We start from the raw sequence: 22,684 nt of genomic DNA on the forward strand, positions 1-22,684 counted from the left end.
CTTCCTTCCCTACTTAACCAACCGTCGTCGCTTGCAGATCCACCCATCAAGGCAGGAGTGACTAGTTACTTATCTTTTTTTTCTTCCCATCTGCGCTTTAGTTTTCCTCCATAGAATAGACTAGTACTCTAGCCCACGTTTAGATTGCAAAAAATTGCAACCTGATGAATAGTAGCACTTTCGTTTTATTTGGTAAATATTGTCCAATCGTGGACCAACTAAGCTCAAAAGATTAATCTCGTGATTTCCAACTAAACTGTGCAATTAGTTATTTTTTTTACCCATATTTAATACTCCATGCAAGCGGCTAAAAATTGATGTGATGGAAAGAGAGTGAAAAAACTTGGAATTTGGAGATGATCTAAACAAGGCGCTAGTAGAGTGAATTGCCAGGAAAATCAGCAGCTGTTCACGCCCGGGGTGGACTTACTATTTACTCTTACCGCGCACAGCACACAGTTAGTTGTCTGACAGCTGGGGCTCCCCTGGGCCCGGCGCGGAGCCGCTTCACGGACACGCTCGCAGGGACGGCGTGTATATATGCAGGCAGGGGCCTGGCCTCGTGCGGCGCAGGCAGTCCAGTTGTGCGTGACCTGGTCCGCCACACCGCACCAGCACGGGCGTTTCGAGCTCGCTCGCCGCCGGAGCAGGGCGAGGGGAGGGGGAGGAAGGCCCCGGCCGCAGGTGAGGCTACCTCTGTCTTCTTCTCCTTCTCCTCCTCGCTCGGCTGGCCGGGTCCCCCCGCGTGCGCGCCGCGCTCTCAGCTCTGCTGTGCCCGTGCGGCCGGCGCGCTGGGCTGGACTCGTCTGGTCATTCATGGAGCGCGCGCGGTTCCCTGCGGTACCACTGGCTGGCCAGCCAGCCTCTTGCTCCTGCGCGCGAGGCGGCACGGGGACACGCGAAGGGTACGCCTGCAGCTGCAGGGGCGCCTGTGATCCGTTTTCGCCGCCGCGCGCGCCGCCCGCCCGGCCGTGTCTCTCGTTTCGCGTTTTGTCCTCTCCGGCTGTCTCGCGTGGCCTCCTCTCCACTTTTTTATCCCATTCGCTCGCTGCAAATTGTTTGCCAAGTGGGGCGTGCACTCAAACCCCCGTGAGATTGCTGCCGTCATTTTCCTTTTCCCCGCCCAACGCTGCACGAACGGACGGGCGCGGCCGTCGTGGAGCTGGAGCACAGCTCAGTGCCTGCCTGCTTCCGCGCACAACAGAACAACCCACCGATGCGATGAGGCGCGAGTCCCTGGGCGTGACGTCCTCACTCCTTGTCCGGGTGCCGGTCCTTTTGTCTCGCCTCGCAGGTAGACGACAGAGGAGCAGCAGAACGCGGTCCAGCAGGCGCCCGGGCGACGCCATGCCGGAGAAGAAGAAGCCGCTGCAGGCCGCGTTCTGCGGCGAGGCGGTGATCGCCGAGTTCGAGGCGCTGACGCGGGACGCCGCCGCCGTGCAGCGGGACACGCTGCGCCGGATCCTCGGCGACAACGCGAGCGCCGAGTACCTCCGGTGCCGGGGCCTCGCGGGACGCACCGACGCCGCCAGCTTCCGGGCCTGCGTGCCGCTCGCCACGCACGCCGACATCGAGCCCTACATTGCGCGCATCGCCGACGGCGACACCTCCGCCGTGCTCACCGCCAAGCCCATCACCTCCATCTCCCTCAGGTCGGTCGGTAACCGCGCACTGTCTGTCGTCGTGTCGACGCGCTCTTCTCTCGCTCCATGTCAGTAATAAGTCACCGTGACTGACGACGGACGTACCGCCGGCGCCCATGGCCCCATGTCATGTCTTGCAGCTCCGGCACGACGCAGGGGAAGCGCAAGTACCTGCCCTTCAACCAGGAGCTCGTCAAGTCCACGATGCAGATATACCGGACTTCCTACGCCTTCAGGAACAGGTGAGTACACACTCACACATGCATGTCACATCTCATCACCCAAGGCAACAATAATCCTTGGCACGTCGTCGATCGACGACGCTCCAACGACCAGGCTTATTAGTCTCGGATCCGTCATGAACACAGGGCGTTCCCCGTGGAAGACGGCAAGGCGCTGCAGTTCATCTACGGCAGCCGTCAGTTCACCACCACGGGCGGGCTGACAGCCACCACGGCCACCACCAACGTGTACCGGAGCGAGGAGTTCATGCCCACCATGCGCGCCATCCAGTCGCAGGTGTGCAGCCCGGAGGCCGTGATCTTCGGCGCCGACTTCGCGCAGTCGCTCTACTGCCACCTGCTCTGCGGCCTGCTGTACGCCGACGAGGTCCGCATCGTGTCCGCCACCTTCGCGCACAGCCTCGTGCTCGCCTTCCAGACCTTCGAGCGCGTCTGGGAGGACCTGCGCGCCGACATCCGCGCGGGCTCCCTCTCCCCCACGCGCGTCACCGCCCCCGCCGTCCGCAGGGCCGTCGAGGCGCTGCTCACGGGCCCGAACCCGGCGCTCGCCGACGAGGTGGCGCGCAGGTGCGCCGGGCTCAGCAACTGGTACGGCGTCATCCCGGCGCTGTTCCCCAACGCCAGGTACGTGCACGGCATCATGACGGGCTCCATGGAGCACTACGTCAAGAAGCTCCGCCACTACGCGGGCGGGCTGCCCCTCGTCGCCGCCGAGTACGGCGCGTCCGAGGGATGGGTCGGCGCCAACGTCGAGCCCGAGACGCCGCCGGAGTCCGTCACCTTCACCGTGCTCCCCAACATCGCCTACTTCGAGTTCATCCCGCTCAAGGCCACCAGCTGCCACGGCGGTGCCGCTGCCGCTGACGACGATACCTGCTACGCCGAGGCCGAGCCCGTCGGCCTCACCGAGGTCACCGTCGGCGAGCACTACGAGGTTGTCGTCACCACCTTCGCAGGTAACACTACATTACACACATCCTCCTTGGGGCTTGGTCCTCGCTCTCGCTCGTTCGTTTTAATTCATACACGACGACGCATGGTGCTTACCACTGTTTTGTATGCTTGTTCATCACCAGACTTCCAAATTCTGACCTACCGCATATCGATCGTCACTAGACTCATCTCTTAACCATTCTGGCTGTGCTTGCAACTTGCACTGAACAATGTAATGCCGGCCGGTTTCAAGAAACTGTAGAGACACAAAAAGTACTGTGGTTGGGCCGGCCTAGGTGTTCATCGGATTTAGGTTTGGATGGTACGAGCTGCTGCTGCTTGTACAGCGGGAAAACGAAAAACGTACACCGCCCTAGAAGCCTGTTACTTTCGTGCCAGCAGCTACCCAATTACTCCAGATCGAGACCAAACTTTGCTCTGTGCTGCTGTGGACAGTAGTGGGCGTACTAATCTTAACCTGTGGGCACAGTGAGCTGGATTAGCTAGACGCACACACACAGCTTCGGTTTCGTCTCACGCTTTCCTCTTTGTTGACTTGGATCACCTCCGAGTTTGACGACGACCGCCGAAGGAGGGCCGGCTGGGATTGACTCCGGCGGTCGCCGTTCAGCAGCTGTCCGAACCTTGGGCTTTTGCGATCGATCACGTACTTCCTCCCGGCCGGTCTCGAACAACTGAACAAGGCACGGAGTGAGATCTCACTTTCAGAGAAAGCAGATGGCTCTTTGGTGAGCTGCGACCTTCGTACTCGCAGCATGGATTTTATTCCGGTTGAAAAAACCCGTCAGGAGGTCTGAAACCGACGTTAGTTGTTGTTCTGTTTGGCGACCGCTCTGTACTTTTGTGCGTCCATTCGTATATCTGCTGGTAGGTCATCAAGGACAGGAGATGCATGGACGATCTTGGAGATCTGGATTCGGTAACAGTGTGTGTCGGAGTCGGTAGGTTATGAACAAAACAATCAGCAAGAAACAGGAGTGCACAAACTAATCCAAAAAGGGTTTTGTTTAAAAGATTCTAGTCCAAAAGTCTATCCATTTTCAACACATATGAGGTGCGCAAACGTTTGTGTTTGCAAATCTTCTACGAGGACATATATAACGCAGTTTTGAAATGGACAGAAATTTTTTCCCATGCACATCCATCCATCCATCATCAGTTGCAGTGTTACTGTCACAGTGTCACAAACTCACAAGATAACTTCTTACGCCTGAAGATATGCAGCTAGTAGTAGCAGTACTCTTCTTCTTGGAACCTACTCCTACACTACTGCCCACTGCCTGAATATTAAACTTGACTGAATGACAAGTGACACGGGTGATGCAACTGCAAAGACGACTTATTCAGCAATTTGAGTCTGAATGGAAATTAATCATTTGATGTGAGATGTCGTATTGTTTTGTCTGTTTTGTTTTGTTTTCCAAGAGAGAGAGAGAGAGAAAAAAAAGGCACTGATTGGACCAAAGACTAGTAGTAGAGGTAGTAGAGTACTAGTATCTACTCCTAGTAAATACTATATATATCGGCCTGTACTGTAAAATATGGATTAGGTGTGGAACTAGTGGATCGGCCATGAATACTCAGCCTGTTCGCTTTGGTCGTAAACGATCTTAAATTTTCAGCCAGAATAGTATTTTTCTCTCACACCAAACCAGCCAGCAGTAATAATCCACGATCGTATATGATCGTTTGACTATGTTAAGACAAAAGAGCTGCTTCCATGGTGGTTTGTCGATTTGCCGGCCGTTCATTGTTCTTGGCCGTTCTGCAGCCTGCAGGGAACCAAGCCATGGTCTAACTGAATCTGACCCGCAGGGGTCGCGTGCATTCACAACTGAGTGCAACCGCTGCTTGCTGCCGTCAAACACTGTCTTCTTCGTTGAATGAATCTTATTCAGAACGAAGCAGCTGAATTTTCAGGCTGTCTGTGCTTTCTGTCTGTCTGTGTCTTACTAGTCGTCCAAGCAGCTACTAGACAAGAACCTTTCGCTTTCTTCCTCACCTATTACCTTTGTGGGCTTGTGGATGTGGGCATTTTGTATGTTTTTCCATCGCCTCAGTTCGCAGACTTTGCTGCACCAGCCTGGAGATTTCCATGGCTTGAACTCTGACTCCATGGATGGGTATGGGCACAGGGCACGCACGTCATGAGAAAGGGCCTACACAACATGATGTGTTCTGTGACCTTGTCTAATGAACGGATAAGATTTGCTTCCAAGTGGTGAAACACTCTGCGTTGTGATCATAATTGCTCTTTCGACATTAAAGGAATATATGTATTTTTGGCAGGGCTGTACCGGTACCGTCTAGGGGACGTGGTGAAGGTGGCCGGGTTCTACAACTCGACGCCGAAGCTCAAGTTCGTGTGCCGGCGGAACCTGATGCTGAGCATCAACATCGACAAGAACAGCGAGCAGGACCTGCAGCTGGCCGTGGACAGCGCGGCCAAGATCCTGGCGGCGGAGAAGCTGGAGGTGGTGGACTACAGCAGCCACGCGGAGGTGTCGCGCGACCCGGGCCACTACGTCGTGTTCTGGGAGCTCAACGCCGACGGCAACGACGACGTGCTGCAGAGCTGCTGCGACGAGCTGGACCGCGCCTTCACGGACCCCGGGTACGTGGGTTCACGGAAGACGAGCGGCATCGGGCCCCTGGAGCTGCGGGTGCTGCAGCGGGGCACCTTCCAGAAGGTGCTCCGCCACTACCTCTCCCTGGGCGCCCCCGTCAGCCAGTTCAAGTCGCCGCGCTGCGTCGGACGGTCCAACAACTCGGGCGTCCTCCAGATCCTCTCCGCCAACGTCGTCAAGGTCTTCTTCAGCGCCGCCTACGACTGACGACGCCGCTCGATCGCTGGCGTGCGTGGACGTACGGTGGACGGCGATGAGAGGGCGGAAGAGGAGGAGGTAGAAGACTAGCATGCACGAAGCGACGCCATGTACATCGCTGGCCTTGCATTGGAGCGTGCATGCATGCAGTGACAGATCAGGTAGTTTGCACACTTGCAGCTGTGCAGGATGTTCATGCAGCAGATTCAGGTGCTTGTTGTGATGAGCCATTGCGGTGCAACTGGTACTCTGCATGACGCAACCAATGTGTCCTGTTTGCAAGTAGTAGTGTCGTCGTTAAATCGAGTGGAATAAACCTGTTAATATTTCTTATGGTATCTTCTCCCAGATGGATCCTTTGACCCTCTGAGCTCTGAATGTTTATCCTTCGGGGGCAGTTGGGTGACCACATGTCAGCGTCGTTTGTGAAGCAACAAGCAAGCCTGCAAAACCAAAGCCCACAGGCAGCGAAGTCGGCCGGCAGGCAACGGTTTGGACGCCTGCATGCCATGTGACGAAGAGCACAAGCTGCGCAGTGCACGTCATCTGGACAGGACAGGACAGGAAGTGAGGGGCGCAAGTGCAACCTGCAAACCGGAAGGGACAAGGCTGGGCCTCCTTTCTGCCTGCAGTTGGGAGAGCACTCTGAATTTGCAGGCACATGCATGGCCGCCTCGGCTGCACTGCAGTGCACTGCAGAGGTATAGGCACTGGCCGACAACACAGGCGCCTGACCGAGCTGCTCGATCAGTGTAAGTGATCGACCAATCGCACGCAGTGGCACGCGTTCTTGCCTCTTTCTCGTCTCTGCCCCTGCATGCCCCGTTTTCAGGGACGTGAATACTTGAGAGGACATGAACCGGCCCCGTTGGTTGGTCTGAAACTTTACTGAAACTGGCTGAAAAACACTGTTCTGGCTGGATTGTTGTGAGAGAAAAACACTGTTCCGGCTGAAAAAAGAAGCCGAACAAGCCGAATATGGGGTAAGCCAAACATGACCATTAGACCATGTGTTGTTGCCATTGGGACTTTTTTTTTGTGAACATTGTTGCCATTGGGACTGCATGCAGTGCAGCCACTTGCATTGCATGGATCCTTTCCGGCACGTGCTGATGAGGTCTCTGATTTGAGGGAAGAGCACCGGATACCCGGATGGATTTCGGCATTCAAGAGACGTGGACCTATGGACGGGAACGTACGATTCGTCGTCTGAGTGTCTGGACGATCATTCCACCAGCTCATAGCAAATCATGGTCTATTTGGTATCAGACTATCAGCACTATACCAGACTATCAGTACTATATAGTTATATACATTTTTTTTTTCCACACGGTACAATTAACGGCCTTGCCCCGAAGGGGAAATTATTCATAAGCAGTTGGAACTGCAATGCGTCTCTTGGGCTAAGGCCATTCTCAATACAAGTTTCATAAAAAATTTAATATCATTAAATAACATATACAAAACTAGTTAGAGCATCTCCAGTATTGAACAAAATCGAACAGGGAAAAGCAAAACCGAACCGAGAACATTGTAGACGTCGACTCGTCGTTGTCAGAACGAAAATTGGACTCCAAACTCAGTTTGACGCGAGCACATAAAGCACGGACTGCCAGTCTTGTACGAAGGAAGGGAAAACTAACAAAAGAGAGAGAATATATTTCTTTAATCATTATGAAGCTGCATATGGTGTGGAGCTCTTGGGAGTATATCTTTGGTGGTGGCACAGGTTAGGAAGCAGTGCTCGCAGTCGCTTCGGTTAGTAGGCGGATTTGGTAGCTGAATCATGTTTGTGTTTGTTGTTGTTGTTCTGTTAAGTGTTGTAATCCCTCTCTCTCCTACTTGTTATGTACTTCTCGGAACTTTGTATTAGGATTGGCACCACGCCCTTCCACCCCCGGCTTGACCGGTATCTGTGGAATGAAAATTCAGGTGGGGAGAACTTATCCCCGGTGTTGACCTCAAAAAAAAAGTGCAAACTGAATCCTCCTGTCACGGTTCGAATGCTACACTAGAGCTGCTCTTGCATGGCATGAAATTTATAAGTAAAGTGTTGGGTTTTATGAGGATGAAACCTGATGGACAGAGTTACCAAGACTATGAAAATTGGAGTCTGGAATGAAGCTCCACTAAAAATAATTCGTTTCATCTTCAAGCGTTTTAGACTTCATGAAATAATTAAATGCTTTTGGCCAGCCTATAAAAAGTGTGAAATGAAAGTTGTGCATTGAGAGAAGTTGTTTCATTTATCAATTTAGATACCTAATAACCTAAAGATGACGTGACACTCTTAAAAACTGCATAACGTAACACTTCAATGGAATAACGTAATGCTACCTAGAGAGTAGAAGGTGATGGGACTAGAAGAAATTGGACTGGTGGAACTGCAAAGAGCCGCCATCGTCTCTAGGTTTTGGGCTTAGTTGGGGCCAAAATTCACAAAGGACATGGGCGACATGCTTTGCATATAAAACGAAGGCCAACAGGTAGTGGGCACTGCAAGAGGACGGCCCATTAATGGCACGGACGGCCATTATATATTTTCTTAATTAAATTTCGAAAATCCTACTGGAAAAATATCACAAAGAGCCCGCACTTTCAAATTTCAGTTTCACAAAAACTATACTTTTAGTGACATCCTTTATTGCTAAAAGGACACTGTGGTGAATCATCTTCGCACTTACATTGTCATAAATATCACAAAACTACACATTTTTTACATGAAAAGAGAAAAAATGTGTAGCTTTGCAAAACTGATTTTAATAGGTCAGTTTTTATGATGGTTCATACAACCGAAAAAAGGTTACTAGATCATTTTAAATTTTTAAATAACGTATAGTTTTTATTTGGTGCATGCTTTGGCCATTGAGTTTTAACAAACATAAGCTGCATTTTTCAGCTGTCCCCTGGACATGATCGTACAAGCTAGATCAGCTTTTGGCAGTAGTACATTCAGAGAACTGGTTATCACTGCATGCTGGGTGATTTGGACCACCAGAATCGGTGTTATCTTTGATAATAAAAGCTTCAACTTCATGTGGAAAGTCAGCTTCAAGGCTGAGCTTGATTTGGTTTGTATCAAATCAAAGCAGAAAACTGGTGATGCCATTCTTAGGTGGTGTGAGAATTTCCTTTAAAGTTTTGTTGTCTTTTTCTTTTGGGCTGTAAGAGCCTTGTGATGTGTACAGACGGTATATAATTTGAAAGTGCATCTAGCCCTTTAGTGGGTTTTGGATGATTGAATGACAACGTGATTAAAGGACTAACCCGTTTGCTAAGTGTGGACAGGTAATAGGTTATCTCACAGGTACTTAGTGAAAGCCGAAATGATGTGTTGTTGTATAAACAATCTAGTTCAAGCACAAGACAACAATGCAAATGGAATTCATGTGAAGGCTTATTTATTGTGGGATTTCCATGTACTATGTGAAAGCAAGCTCGTGATTATTAGTTAATGAGACATGAGGGATTGCATATGGAATGGTCTCATATTTGAAGCTTGTTAAATTAAAATGAAAAAGATAACAATACATATGAATGGATGATTCAACAACAAGATGTGACTTGATGGCTTGAGATGGTGAAGATAGCAAGGAAAGGCTTCGAGGTACTAAGCAAAGGTGAAGGGCAAGCGACGGCTTGGCGACCGAAGAACCTAGCTAGGATGAAGAAGAAAGTACTTGCATTTAGTTGAGGTACTAATCAAGCTAAGATGGTCATATTGATGTGAAGAATCAAATCTATAATGAAGTATTTGATGGAAGTGACTTGATACATTTGAGATTATTCAAATTTGATGAATGGAATCAAGTCACATGCTCAAGATGGCTATGCTCAAGTGAAAAGATCAACATCAACTTGTTAGCACCCTTACTTGATGAAGATTGGAAGGGACGGCATTAATTCAAAAGAAATCAACTCAAGTGGTATAAATTCATTTTTTCTTTGATCTTGAGTTTAATAGGTATGCCGTACTATTAAGAGGGATGCATCATATTGATAGATAATGTTTCATAAGTGCTCAAGCCAACCCATGTGAGTTTTGAGTATTTGAGCGACAAAAGAGCTAACTGATTTGTTGCTGGTCTGGCAATACCGGACGTGTCCAGTATTCACACCGGACGTGTCCGGTATTTGTCCAGCAGCTGTAAAATTGTTGTTCTCGGGTTGGTTCGTCGGGAGTTCCGACGTTGGTCGGGAGTTCCGACGGTCGGGAGTCCCGGCATGGGTCGGGAGTTCCGACGTCTCACACTTCAACTAACTTGGAGGGTTCACTGTCCTGGTCATACCGGACGTGTCCAATATTCATACCGGACGTGTCCGGTATGGATGACCAAGAAGCCAACGGTTAGTTTTCAAAAGCATTGAGGGTCGGGAGTTCCGATGTGAGTCGGGAGTTCCGACGGTCGGGAGTTCCGACATGCGTCGGGAGTTCCAACACCTCACTAACTTTAACTCAGTTATATGTTTTTCAAAATTGCTGAGGGTCGGGAGTTCCGATTTGAGTCAGGAGTTCCGACGGTCGGAAGTCCCGGCATTCTTCGGGAGTTCCGACGCCTCACAACATCACTATAACTTAGTTACCGTTGGCGCAGTGTGAGTCATACCGGACATCTGTCTCTCTCTCTATCTCTCTCAAGCAAGCAAAATCTTGTATATGCCAAATATTTGGAAAAGAGAAAATTATTTTACGGCATTGGATAAGGAAAGTGATGATACTCGGATTGGATCAACATTATATACCTTTTTGGACTAAGAAATAACAAAAAAGGGGATTGGAAGAGAGAAAACACATTTTGGAATAAATTGGGCCAGCCCGTGTATACCGGACGTGTCCGGTATGATACCGGACATGTTCGGTATGAGCGGGACTATAAAACCAGAAGTACCCCTTCGGCCCAGACTTGTCTGTCTCCTTCCAACCAACCAGCCGATGCCCTTCTTCCCAACCTAGGGCGACCGAGGATTTCACCAAGGAAAAGAGAGAGAGGGAGATTGCATTGGAGAAGGCTTGGATCAAGGATTGAAGGCCCGTGGATTTGGAATTCACATCGTTCTCTCTTCTCTCCTCTCAAGGTACCCTAATCACGGACCTCGTCCGATCTACTTGGAAAATAAATGATTTGGAAATTCCTTCGGTCAATATGCTGCATTGGTGATGTAGAAGCAATGCCCAAAGTGTGGTATTAATCCATGTTGGTTTGAATCAAGGGACCCTGGTTAGGGTTGCTGGTCGCCCATACCGGACGTGTCCGGTATGCTACCGGACGTGTCCGGTATGGCCCAGCAGAGCAGGATCTCTGCTTCCTTTGATTTAATCCTATCCTAGAATTGTATATTAGGCATAGTTTCTTCAGTATCTATGTTTTACAAACCTTGTGACAATGGTGTGTCGAGGTGATTGTAAAACCTTGGATAAAAGAATCTATGTCTAATTACAATTCAAAAATAAGCTATGGGCATGTATCTAAAATTCTATGAAAATCTTTAGATACAGGACATCAGCCATGAGTGGACGACAGGACATCAGGCATGGGTTGGGAGTTCCGACGTCTCGCACTTCAACTAACTTGGAGGGTTCACTGTCCTGGTCATACCGGACGTGTCCGGTATTCATATCAGACGTGTCCGGTATGGATGACCAAGAAGCCAACGGTTAGTTTTCAAAAGCATTGAGGGTCGGGAGTTCCGATGTGAGTCGGGAGTTCCGACATGCGTCGGGAGTTCCGACACCTCACTAACTTTAACTCAGTTACATGTTTTTCAAAATTGCTGAGGGTCGGGAGTTCCGATTTGAGTCGGGAGTTCCGACGGTCGGAAGTCCCAGCATTCTTCGGGAGTTCCGACGCCTCACAACATCACTGTAACTTAGTTACCGTTGGCGCAGTGTGAGTCATACCGGTACCGGACATGTCCGGTATTGCAACGGCTATAAAACGGCTAGTTTTCTAAGGGGGCTATAAATACCCCCAAGCCTCCACCTTTGGAGGCTGCTGATTCTGCTGAGATAGACACACGTTTTTGAGCCTTGCCTACTCTCCTAAACACTCTCTTAGTGAGTGTGTGATCCAAATTGCAAAATCAATTTGTGGGTTAAGAGAGAATTTGAAAAAGAGAGCAAGCCACCACTTGAGCACTTGTGCATATTGTCAATCTCGTGATTCATATTTGTTACTCTTGGACTCTTCGGTCCTAGACGGCTAGGCGTCGTCGGAGAGCAACCGAGAGATTGTGGTTGCTTCGGAAAGTTTGTAACGGTCGATTCCGCCGCCTCGGAATCATTTAGTGAAAAGAGGAAAAGGAGTTGGAAAAGACTCCCGCTAGAGTGACCTTCGTGGTACCCTCTAGGGCTGACCTTCGCTGGGTCGCCTGCAGCCCCCTCAACGGAGAGTAGGACTCGAACGAGTCCGAACTTCGGTAAAACAAATATCGTGTCTCAATTCGCATTTCATTTGATATTTGTGTTGCTTTAGCTATTCTGCAGATACTCTGTGTATATTACTATCTCTAATAGTTTCCTGCAGTTTGGATTGAAGATAGAAATCAAAAGGAGAAAATTCAGGGCTGTTCCACTGAAGTCGTGAATACCGGACACGTCCGGTATACCTACCGAACACGTCCGGTATTAACCCCTGCGCCAAACTGAATTGAATTGTGTTCTAACTCTTTGGTTGCAGGCGTTTGGCTCCTAGATTCATTTAGTATCTTTTATATACTCTGTGGCTAACTTGTGAGGGGTGGTACTCTTTATTTGGAGTTTCCATTTTTGGAAACTCACTTTACTGATCGTTTCCGCTTTTAAAGGTGTTAATTTTCAGAAACGCCTATTCACCCCCCCTCTAGGCGGCATCCTAGGTCCTTTCATAATTGTTTGTCATATATATAAAAAGAAAAAAAGAGGTAGGAGGCTCCCCTGCCGTTTTGTCAAAAAAAAACATAAGCTGCATATAGTTATAAACATGCACACGCAAAAAAAAAGGTTTGAAGTATTTCCATGACAAACTAACTACCCACAGGCACTTTGAATACAAATCTGTTTATGCCATTTTTTGTCCTTCAATTGTATATAATTTTAATTGTGTTCAAAGTTGATTTTTTTCTTGTACAAAATACGCTTATCATGTTGACATGGAGATCATTACTTAACAACGTATTTCATACTTTACTATTAGTCAACTACGCCCAGTTTGGCATATATCCAGATAGCCTTCTTCTAAACTAACCTTTTGATTCGAATTAGTCCTCTCAACTATTTTAGTTAGTCTAATTTGCCACTAAAAAGGAGATTTTTTATTGTTTTCGCATGCTCAAGTTGTCTTTTTAGTTTGAGTGCGATGATAGCTGACATTGACAGGACATCTAATAATAAGTGAATGCTAGAAATACAAAATTGTATGAAACAAAATGAAGAAAATTCGTAATGCATTTTAAATGATTTATGATGTCCATTATAGCCTTACAAAATCTGCAATTATGACTCGCCTTGTATGTAGAGAAACAAAACAAAAAAGCAAATGCTATTAAGAGCTAAATCATACCAATTGAAATAGTTGGAGGGAGGAAACCAAATCAAATGTTAGATTGCGGGATCATGTGGACATAGGCCAAACGGGAAAGTAATTTGGTTTTCGGTAATGCTTGGTTGAGGACATCCATCCGTCCGGATGGACCCTGACCCACCCGTGCCGCACGTCGCGCGCCCCCGCCCGCAAATCGCAATCCGTCGCCACAGCCCGGCACCAAATGTTGTCTCCTGGCGTCAAGCCGCTCGTGCCCTTCCCAGTGCGTTCTCCTTCTCTGTCCATTCTCACGTCATAGACCTAGCTGGTGCCACGTGCGGCTAGTGCTTGGACCGGTGTACCCTGGGAGTTGAGTGCCAGGTGTGGCGGCCGATGGGGCCTAGCGAAGCGTGGCGCCGTGGGCGGGATCCAGTCATCCGAGGCCACTGCCGAGGTCGGTGCCACCGATGAGCTCCGCACTGTCAACCTCCGCGCCACTCCGTGGCATCGAGCTCCGCGCCGACGTCGAGCTCCGTATGTTTCATGCATTTCAGATGCATGTTTCAAATGTTGTAAAGGTATGTTGCATGTGTTTCATATTGATGTTGCAAAGTAGATCGGGATGTTGCAATGGTTGTGCATTAATGTTGCAAGCTTCTATTCCCAATGTTTAATATGTTTTTCCAGACGTATGTTGCAAGTGTGTTTATTTGGATATTGTATATGTCTTACACATATATTGCAAGTGTTTTATCTAGATGTTGCGTATGTTTTTAGAATGGTTTAAAGTGTTTTTAGGTATTTTTGCAAGTGATTCAGATGCATGTTTCAAATGTTTTATTTATCTTCATACGTATATTGCAAGTATTTCATCTGAATGTTTTAAAAGTAGATTGTGTGTTGCATCTCCCTCCTCGCCTTCTGTTGCCTTGCTTTGATGTCTTCTTCTCCTCCTTCCGGCGTCGACTGGGCATCCGCCGTCCCCTCCCTCTCTTCTCGATGCTCGTAACGTTCGGGGTGGTGCAGGCCTGTGTGGGCGCGCGAAATGGCGCGGGAAATGGACCGCAGGCGCAGGCATCCGGAGGTCCGGGCGGTATCAAGCCATTTGGTTTTTCTTCTAATGGATAAAACCGACACAAATCTCTAGCAGCTTCTAAAAAACAGAGGACATGATTTTTAGTGTGCATTCACAGATCAACAATTTTTTTTTTATTTTAGCCGAGAATTGCGGTAAAAGGTCTATTGTGTTTTATGATGTCCATTGTAGCCTTACAAACAGGCACATGCTTAAGGCCTTGTTTAGTTACTCCCTTAAAAGTTTACACGCTATCCCATCGAATGTTTGGACACATGCATGGAGTATTAAATATAGACTAAAAAATAACTAATTGCACAGTGTGCGACTAAGGCCCCGTTCACTTCGCTGAAAAAAAACAAGCCGAAACACTGTTCTGGCTGAGTTGTTGTGAGAGGAAAATACGGGGCCGAAAAAACAAGCTAAAAAGTACGGATTATAAGACAAGCGAACAGGGCCTAATTTGCAAGACAAATCTTTTAAACCTAATTAATCCATGATTTGACAATGTGGTGCTACAGTAACACATGTGCTAATGGCAGATTAATTAAGCTTAATAAATTCGTCTCGCAGTTTACTGACGGATTCCGAACACCCCCATGCAACGTTCCATATGACACTCGATGTGATACCCCAAATTTTACGCTCTGGATTTAAACCAGGCCTAAAATAATGGCAAACAGAAAAGATGCAGAAAACATGTAGGCGTGCAGGGGAGTGCAACTTGTCAAAAGAAAACCGGTCGCTCTCGCGCAAAATTCTGTCACACTCATAAACCGTCTGAGTTGTCACGGCTCGCCGCGCCACCGTCTGCGTCTGCCATCTTCAGTCGTAGGCTGTGCTGAAGATCTTGACGGCGTTGTCAGAGAGGACCTGGAGGACGCCGGAGTTGGACCGGGCGACGCACCTCGGCAACTTGAACTGGTTCGCCGGAGCTCCGAGGGCGAGGTAGTGGTGCAGCACCTTCTGGAACGTGCCCCGCCGCAGCACCCGCAGCTCCAGTGGCTCGATGGCGCGCGTCTTTCTCGAGCTCACGTACCCGGCGTAGACGAAGCGCCGGTCCAGCTCGTCGCAGAAGCGCTGCAGCACGTCGTTGTCGGCCTCGCCACTGAGCTCCCAGAAGACGACGTAGTGGCCCGGGTCCGACGGCACGTCCGCGTGGCTGCTGTAGTCCACCACCTCCAACGACGTGTTCTGGGCAGCCAGGATCTCGGCCGCGCCATCGACGGCGAGCTGCACGTCCTGCTCGGTGTTCTTGTCGACGTTGATGCACAGCGTGGGGCCGATCGCCCCCCGGCTCACGAACTTGAGCTTGGGCGTCGAGTTGTACAAGCCGGTCACCTTCACCACGTCACCCAGACGGTACCGGTACAACCCTGCGTGCAGTTACCTGCATATGCTGCATTGCATGGTATGCAAGGAACATGCATGAACTGACGAACGTACCTGCGAAGGTGGTCATGACAACCTCGTAGTACTCGCCGACGGTGACCTCCGTCAGGCCGACGGGATCCGCCTCGGTGTTGTAGCTCGTGCCGGTATCGGTGCAGGCCGCTCCGCCGCCGTCGTTGGTCTTGAGAGGGATGAACTCGAAGTAGGCGATGTCTGGGACCACGGCGAACGTTGCCGAGTCCGGTGGCACCTCCGGCTCCACGTTGGCACCGACCATCCCCTCCGACGCGCCGTAATCCATGGCGACTAGCTGCAGGCCACCGGCGTAGTGCCGGATCTTCCTGACGTAATGCTCCATAGACCCCGTCACGATCGTGTGCACGTACCTAGCGTTGGGCCACAGCGCCGGGACCACCCCACGCCAGTCTCTGAGCTTGGCCTCGGCGCACCTGCGCGCCACCTCGTCGCCCAGCGCGGGGTTCGGCGGCGCGAGGAGCGCCGGCTCGGTGACCCGCGCCGGGGACAGGGCGCCGTGGCGGATGTCGTGGCACAGCTCCTCCCACGCCCGCTCCAGCGTCTGGAACGCGAGCACGAGGTTGTGGCCGAACATGGCGAACACGGTCCGCACCTCGCCGGCGAAGAGCAGGCCGCAGAGCAGGTGGCAGTAGAGCGACTGCGCGATGTCCGCGGCGGCGAAGACCACCTCGTCGGGGCTGCAGCATGGCAGCTGGATGTCGCGCACCGCGGCCTTGTACTCCTCGTTGCGGTACAGGTGGGTGGTGGCCGTGGCCGCCGTCAGCCCGCCCTTGGTGGTGAACTGCCGGCTGCCGTAGACGAACCGCAGCGCCTTGCCGCCGCCCTCGACGGGGAACGCCCTGGCAGGACGATGTTGAGATCAGATGAAATGAAGTGCAGTAGCTAGCTAGCTAGTAACTGGCGACCACATGTCGTGCAGTGAACGAACTACTGCTCTACTGGATTAGACCAGAGCCAAAAGAAGAAAGAGAGATCGTGCATGATGGACCGGAAAGGATGCCGCTGGTCGGTCGTTGGAGCGTCAATCAGAAAGACGACGATGGGCCGGCCGTGCGCCGGCGTACGTGCCGCGTGCGTGAGTCATGTTTACGTGTCATACGTACCTGTTCCTGAAAGCGAAGGAGGTCCGGTACACATGCATCGTCAGCTTGAATAGCTCGTCGTTGAAGGGCAGGTACTTGCGCTTCCCCTGAGTCGTGCCGGAGCTACGATCGACATGGATTGGCAAGGCCAAGCTTAGCAGCAGCAACACACAGTACTGAAACCGATGACCAATTAACACGAACCTGAGGGAGATGGAGGTGATGGGCTTGGCGGTGAGGACGGGGGAGGTGTCGCCGTCGGCGACGCGCGCGATGTAGGGCTCGAGGTCGTCGTGCGTGGCGAGCGCACGCAGGCCCGGAAGGTGTCCGGGTCGGTGCGGCCGGCGAGGCCATGCCGCTGGAGGTACTCAACGGCGGCGTTCTCGTCGAGGATCCGCCGCAGCGTCTCCCGCTGGACGGTGGCGGCGTTCCGCGTCAGCCGGTCGAACTCGGCGATCACCTCCTCCTCGTTGCTGAACTCTCTGGCCTTCTTCCCCGACATGTTGCCGCTTCAAAGTTCAAAGAGACGTTGTTTTAGCGTACACCACTTCTTTTGGGTAGAAAAGCTGGAGCCCCTGACCTGGATTTATAGAAGGACGACGGAGCAGAAGTTCATCATCAAGATCCGGCAGGTTCCAGTACACTTGACACGTCCAACCCTAGCTAGCGACTAGCGTAGCGTTGTTTGCGCTGTCCACATGGAAGATAAAACAAGAGGACTAGACCAACTCAGGTCATAAACATGCTCATGCCGGCAGTTGAAGTCTTGTGCTCCATCCTTAGGTCAAGAAAAGAAATGACCAAGTCTTGTGCTCCGTTCTTGCGTCAGATATTCCTTCTATATCATCCGATGATATTGAGAAATGTTACACACCATTAGAAAAATTTGTTGTGGACAAATATGTTATAATAAAAGACCTTTTCTATTATCAATAAATTACGCGTGTGGGCTTCGCATGGCCTAGCATTCAAAGATTATACTGGTTTCGATCGTTGCTCGATGTTTACAATAAGGGTTACAAAACCAAGGAAAACGAGTCTATATATATAATCGAGAGAGGGTTTTAGGAAGACTGGTATCTCTAGCCTTTGGAGGAAAAAAAGAGTCCTTTGCTGCCCTTTAGATTGCTGAGAGCGCAGGGTTACACAGTGAAGGAAAAGTGTGAGAGTTTTCCATGCAGCGCTGGGCTACTACAAGAAATGTGTTGGTTTATGACGTTTATCGCATGACATTCGATCAAAAAGTCACTAAATCAATTGGTTTATGTCGTTTGCTCTGGAAGCATTTCAACTTAGTGACATAACTAAATAAACGTCACAAAAAACGTCTTAAAGGTAGTCTAATTCCATATTGTGACAATTTTTGTCCTGTCAAAAACACCAATTGCAGTCGTCATAAATTTATGAAAAGAATAGTGTGTCAAAAAGTATTTTATATGACAAGGATGGTGTGTCATAACTTCTTTTATTATTTTTTAAATGTTATTGTCCAAGATGGTTTATGGGCCCAGCTGCCCTCTAGTCAATTGGATCCTATGTGCATATTTTTTCCATTTTTTCTCTGGTATTTAACCCACCAAAGTGACCCAACCTCGAGCGCGCAAGTGGCCCAGAAGCCCTCCCAACGTTGCTGTCCGCACTCGTGCAGCCCAGCTTCCCAACGCGCGCAACCCCGCCTGAAGCCCAGCCTGCCAGCGGCTCAAGCCCACGCAGCCCAGCTTCCCAGCGGACACGCAGGAATTGTAAAAAAAATGCGCAAGCATGAGGGCTCGAACTAAAAGGAGGCTGATGGTCCAAGCAAAAGCTTGTGATGAGGGAGAATCTACCATCCACCACGTACAGCTGGTTTTATATTAGCATAAAGGTCAAAGTTATGTGGTTGGTGAACCTCAACAACATTGGCGATCGTCCTAGCAAAATTCATCTTCTATCTTGCCAATGCCTCTTGACACATATAATTGGCTTCCTGAGGTAAGCTTGTGATTATAGAAATTCATGATTTTGGTATAGTCTTTGGATGCTTCATGAGATTCCATATTGGGTTTTACCAAAATTGTCAAGGGCTCAAGGCTTCTACTCAGTGATCGCCCTTTGAATAATTATGCACATGGCCGATATTTTTGTATCGTCCTTAGAACGAATATATGAATGGCCAATACTTTAATATCACCCATAGATAAATATGAATATGGCCGATGGGTGTGTTGATATCGTCCTTAGTCTTAAAAGCCAGAAATGTTAATTTTTTGGCATGTAGGCTTTGCCAAAAAAATAGGAGGCCATATGTTGACACTCGAATTTGTCCTAATAATTACAGTCAACTTCGATGCCGTGTATTTGTTCGCTCGGCTTGGTTGGCCGAGTGCATATTTCACTCGGCTCATTTAGATGCATACATTCATTCAGACACTTGACGAGGTTTATCGATTGCGCACGGGAGATCAATCAATTGTATACAGGAAGTCCAGCTGCCATACTAACCTGAACGCAGATCACATGTCCACACGTGAAAGGAGGTAATAATGCAATTGGATTACATGGCTGGTTATTTGTTCTATATATGCACACGTGATTAAAGAAGAAATAGAAGTCCGAGAAGAATACTGGAAATATTTAGCTGGCATGCATGCATGCGTAATTGGATAGGAAAGAGCAGACTTTGTCGTAGGGAAATAATACGAGCAGGCAAAGGCATACGTGTGCATACGTGTCTTGCTAGAGTTCAGATTGGACTGGTTAACCGAACAGAGATAGAGTTAAGTTAATTAGAATAGGTGGTCTCGATCGGATGTTATGCACCATATAATGGAAAGAGCAGCCGCCCTATAAATATAAAGGGTGATGGTCGATTGACAACACACAATTGAACATATCAATGTACATCTACTTTTTATTTATTTTTATCATGTCTTTCAATCTATTATTTCTTCTTGTTCTTCGTTGTCGACGATGTTCATCGCTTCAATGATGGCGAAGCCCTAGAGCGGAGCCCATAGCCGCCGCACGCCCTGATGGGGTCCCTCCCAGGTGTGTGGGGTTTCGGGTTTCAAGAGACCTCGCCGGCGTGTCTTACGTATCGCGCTCCCGGCAAGGCTCCTCCGGCGACGTGTCCTGCGTATCGCGCTCATCGCCGGGGGCACACGGTGACGGATTCGTGTGCGAACAGGGGGCACTGTGGCGGCTCCATGCTCTCAGTCGCTAACTCCCTCTCGACCTCTCCCATCTACCTCCCGGCGTCCTCCACGGTTCTGGTACGGCGGTCACGGTCCAACACTCCGGTGCTCCACCCACTGGCGTGCTCGGTGCCGCTGCCGCCTGGCGTCCTGTGCACGAGGCACCTCTGCCCCGAGCTGGCGGCAGCGATCAGGGAGGAGCCAGGCAAGGACTAGACACTGCGACAACGAGGCGGCCTGATTGCATGGCTGTAAGGTGAGCAACTCTCTGTAGTCTCAAACTCTGAATTGTGATGTGAGCAACTCCCTGTAGCTGTAGTCTGAAACTTTGAATTTGCATATTACTGTCCCATTTTCTGTGTAGCTGTGGTCCATGGTTAGTCACTTCTTGAGAAAAAAAAACAGAAACCAGAGAAGAGAAGGCATAAATATTACAATGCAATTAGCACATGGTAGACTGTTTACAATAAAACAGGAGTATGCCTTAGATATACATACAGAAGTAGGGACTATCAAATATAATACCGAAAAAGACTTGTGAAACGTCCATCTGCAAAGAATTAAATGTCAATATATCAAAAAATAAAATAGGGCTCGGGACATATTAAAGATTAATATATTTCCCATGTTTAATTGAGATTAATAAAGTCGAAATGATTCCTAGCCCACAACATAAATGAGTAGGTCAACATATTTTGCATGATTCCTACTGTATATAGATTTGCTATAAATACATGGCATATGTCAAATGTTAGATAACTTTGGTCAATTATTATATGTAAAATATTTTGAATCAATGTATCTCATGATTTGGTGTAGATGGACAGATCTTGGATCAATAGTAGGAGGTTTAGCAAGGAACATGTGGATGGGGTGAAGGAGTCCATGACCTTTGTTTCTGAGAGATTTAATGACAATGAAGAGATGTTTTGTCCATGTCGTCGGTGTTTGAATCGAGTTCACAAACCTCAAGGACAAGTGCCAGATGACTTGTATATTCATGGGATGGTTAGCACTTACACTAGATGGATACATCATGGAGAACCATAGGAGGTTATACTACATGAAAATGAGGACCATGTTGATGAACAGACTAGCCTCAATAAGGATTTTGGCATGAATGTGGATAAAGAAGATGACCCTGATGATGGAATTCGTGATATGGTAGAGGAGTTGTATATAGCTGAAGATGAAGGTAAAGGAAAAAAAAGTCTATGTTTGCAATTCTATTGGAAGAGATGAAGCAAGAACTCTACCCTAGTGCTCAAAGTACAAGGTTTTCTTTTGTGGTGAAGTTACTTCATATCAAGTCATTTTACAGAATTTCAAATGTTGCATTCACAACACTATTGAAGTTGTTATCATCTGAATTCCCTAATTGCTCTATTCCTGCAACATACAAGGAAGCAAAGAGGCTTATTCGTGCAGTGGGGTTAGGATACAATTCAATCCATGTGTGCCCGAACAATTGTGTTTTGTTTCGAAAGGAGTTAGCAAAAAAAGATGTTTGTCCAGTTTGTGATGCATCAAGATGGAAAGACAATGATGGAAGAAAGAAGATTCCTGAGAAGGTATTGCGGCATTCTCCGTTGATTCCTAGGTTGAAGAGGATCTTTTCTTCCAAGAAAATGTCAAAGGAGGCACAATGGCACAAATTAAAGAGGAAACCAGTGGAGAATGAGCTTAGCCATCCAGTTGATGGCGAGGCATGGAAAGACTTTGATAGAAATTATGGGTGGTTTGTAGAAGATGCAAGGAACATCAGACTTGGCCTTGCTACTGATGGTTTCAGCCCATTTGGCAAAATGAGCTCCTCGTACAGCATGTGGCCAGTGTTTCTTATCCCGTACAACTTCCCTCCATGGGAATGTGTGGAGCAATCCAACTTCATCATGGGCCTACTCATCATGTGGCTAGTGTTTCTTATCCTAGAGATTTTTATGAACCTATTACCTCGATGGAAATGGATTGCTCTCCATGATTAATGATTTTCATATTTGCATATTAATGGGTCGCCCATGACTGACTATGAGCTACAAAGGGCGTACAACATTCTCGAGAAAAATTGGATGTTACAGCGGCTTGGTTTAGGAAAGTTACGTGAACTTGTGGGAACAAAGCCCGTGGTTGCTGCTCATGAAGAATCTGACCCATTGTATGAACCTGGAGAGAAGGACACTGAACCTGGAGACAGTGACACTGAACAAGGAGTAGTTGACAAGGTATATATGCAATGTTGCACTATGATTACTCATTGTGTTCAATATGCAAAAGTGTTTTTCCTATTTTAATTTCTTGTATCATGCAGGTCCCTAAACTTAGCAAGAGTTTGCCAAGTACTGGATTATCAAGAGCATCAAAGCGAGTGATGGCACTTCAAGATCAAGACCAACCAGCTAGAATGACAAGTCATAGGACAAAGAAAATATCATCAGCTGATGAATTTTGCCCTGTTCCAACAATAGACCCACAAGATGGTCCCACAGAAGATGGGTTGATCACTCTGGATTCTCATACTCAATCTGATAATCACAACAACATGACTATAGAAGACAAGTGATTGTAGCTCCTCTCCATGATTAATGATTTACATATTTGCATATTAATAGGTCTATGATTTCCACTAATTGATTCTAAAATGCCATGATAGGTCAGCGAAACATGAAAATGTGCCTCGCAGGCAAAGAATTGGATAGGATCTCTAGAGGGTTAAACACCAAGATTGTAGTGCACGTTGCTGATGGAAACCGTGGCCAGAGGCAC

The 22,684-nt window shown here is 48.6% G+C and overlaps 1 protein-coding gene and 2 pseudogenes across 2 annotated transcripts; 2 read left to right on the plus strand and 1 right to left on the minus strand.

Moving 5' to 3' along the window:
- The first annotated feature begins 527 nt into the window (after window positions 1–527).
- LOC136461518 (jasmonoyl--L-amino acid synthetase GH3.3-like) lies at window positions 528–6,028 on the plus strand. Of its 2 annotated transcripts, XM_066460782.1 has the most exons (5): window positions 528–684; window positions 1,295–1,652; window positions 1,784–1,885; window positions 2,012–2,841; window positions 5,129–6,028. In XM_066460782.1, exons 2-5 carry the CDS (start codon window positions 1,348–1,350, stop codon window positions 5,671–5,673), a joined length of 1,782 nt encoding a protein of 593 aa, XP_066316879.1. In that variant the 5' UTR covers window positions 528–684; window positions 1,295–1,347; the 3' UTR covers window positions 5,674–6,028. The 2 variants fall into 2 exon arrangements, with proteins under 2 accessions (XP_066316879.1, XP_066316878.1); XM_066460781.1 differs by lacking the exon at window positions 528–684 and having other exon boundaries at window positions 705–1,652.
- A 9,035-nt stretch (window positions 6,029–15,063) lies between these two features.
- Window positions 15,064–17,250, minus strand: LOC136457412 (probable indole-3-acetic acid-amido synthetase GH3.12; annotated as a pseudogene).
- Window positions 17,251–20,740: 3,490 nt separating this feature from the next.
- LOC136457356 (uncharacterized) lies at window positions 20,741–21,906 on the plus strand (annotated as a pseudogene).
- Window positions 21,907–22,684: the final 778 nt, after the last annotated feature.

This window comes from Miscanthus floridulus, chromosome 6 (assembly GCF_019320115.1).
Source record: "Miscanthus floridulus cultivar M001 chromosome 6, ASM1932011v1, whole genome shotgun sequence".
In the NCBI taxonomy this organism is placed as follows: Eukaryota; Viridiplantae; Streptophyta; class Magnoliopsida; order Poales; family Poaceae; genus Miscanthus; species Miscanthus floridulus.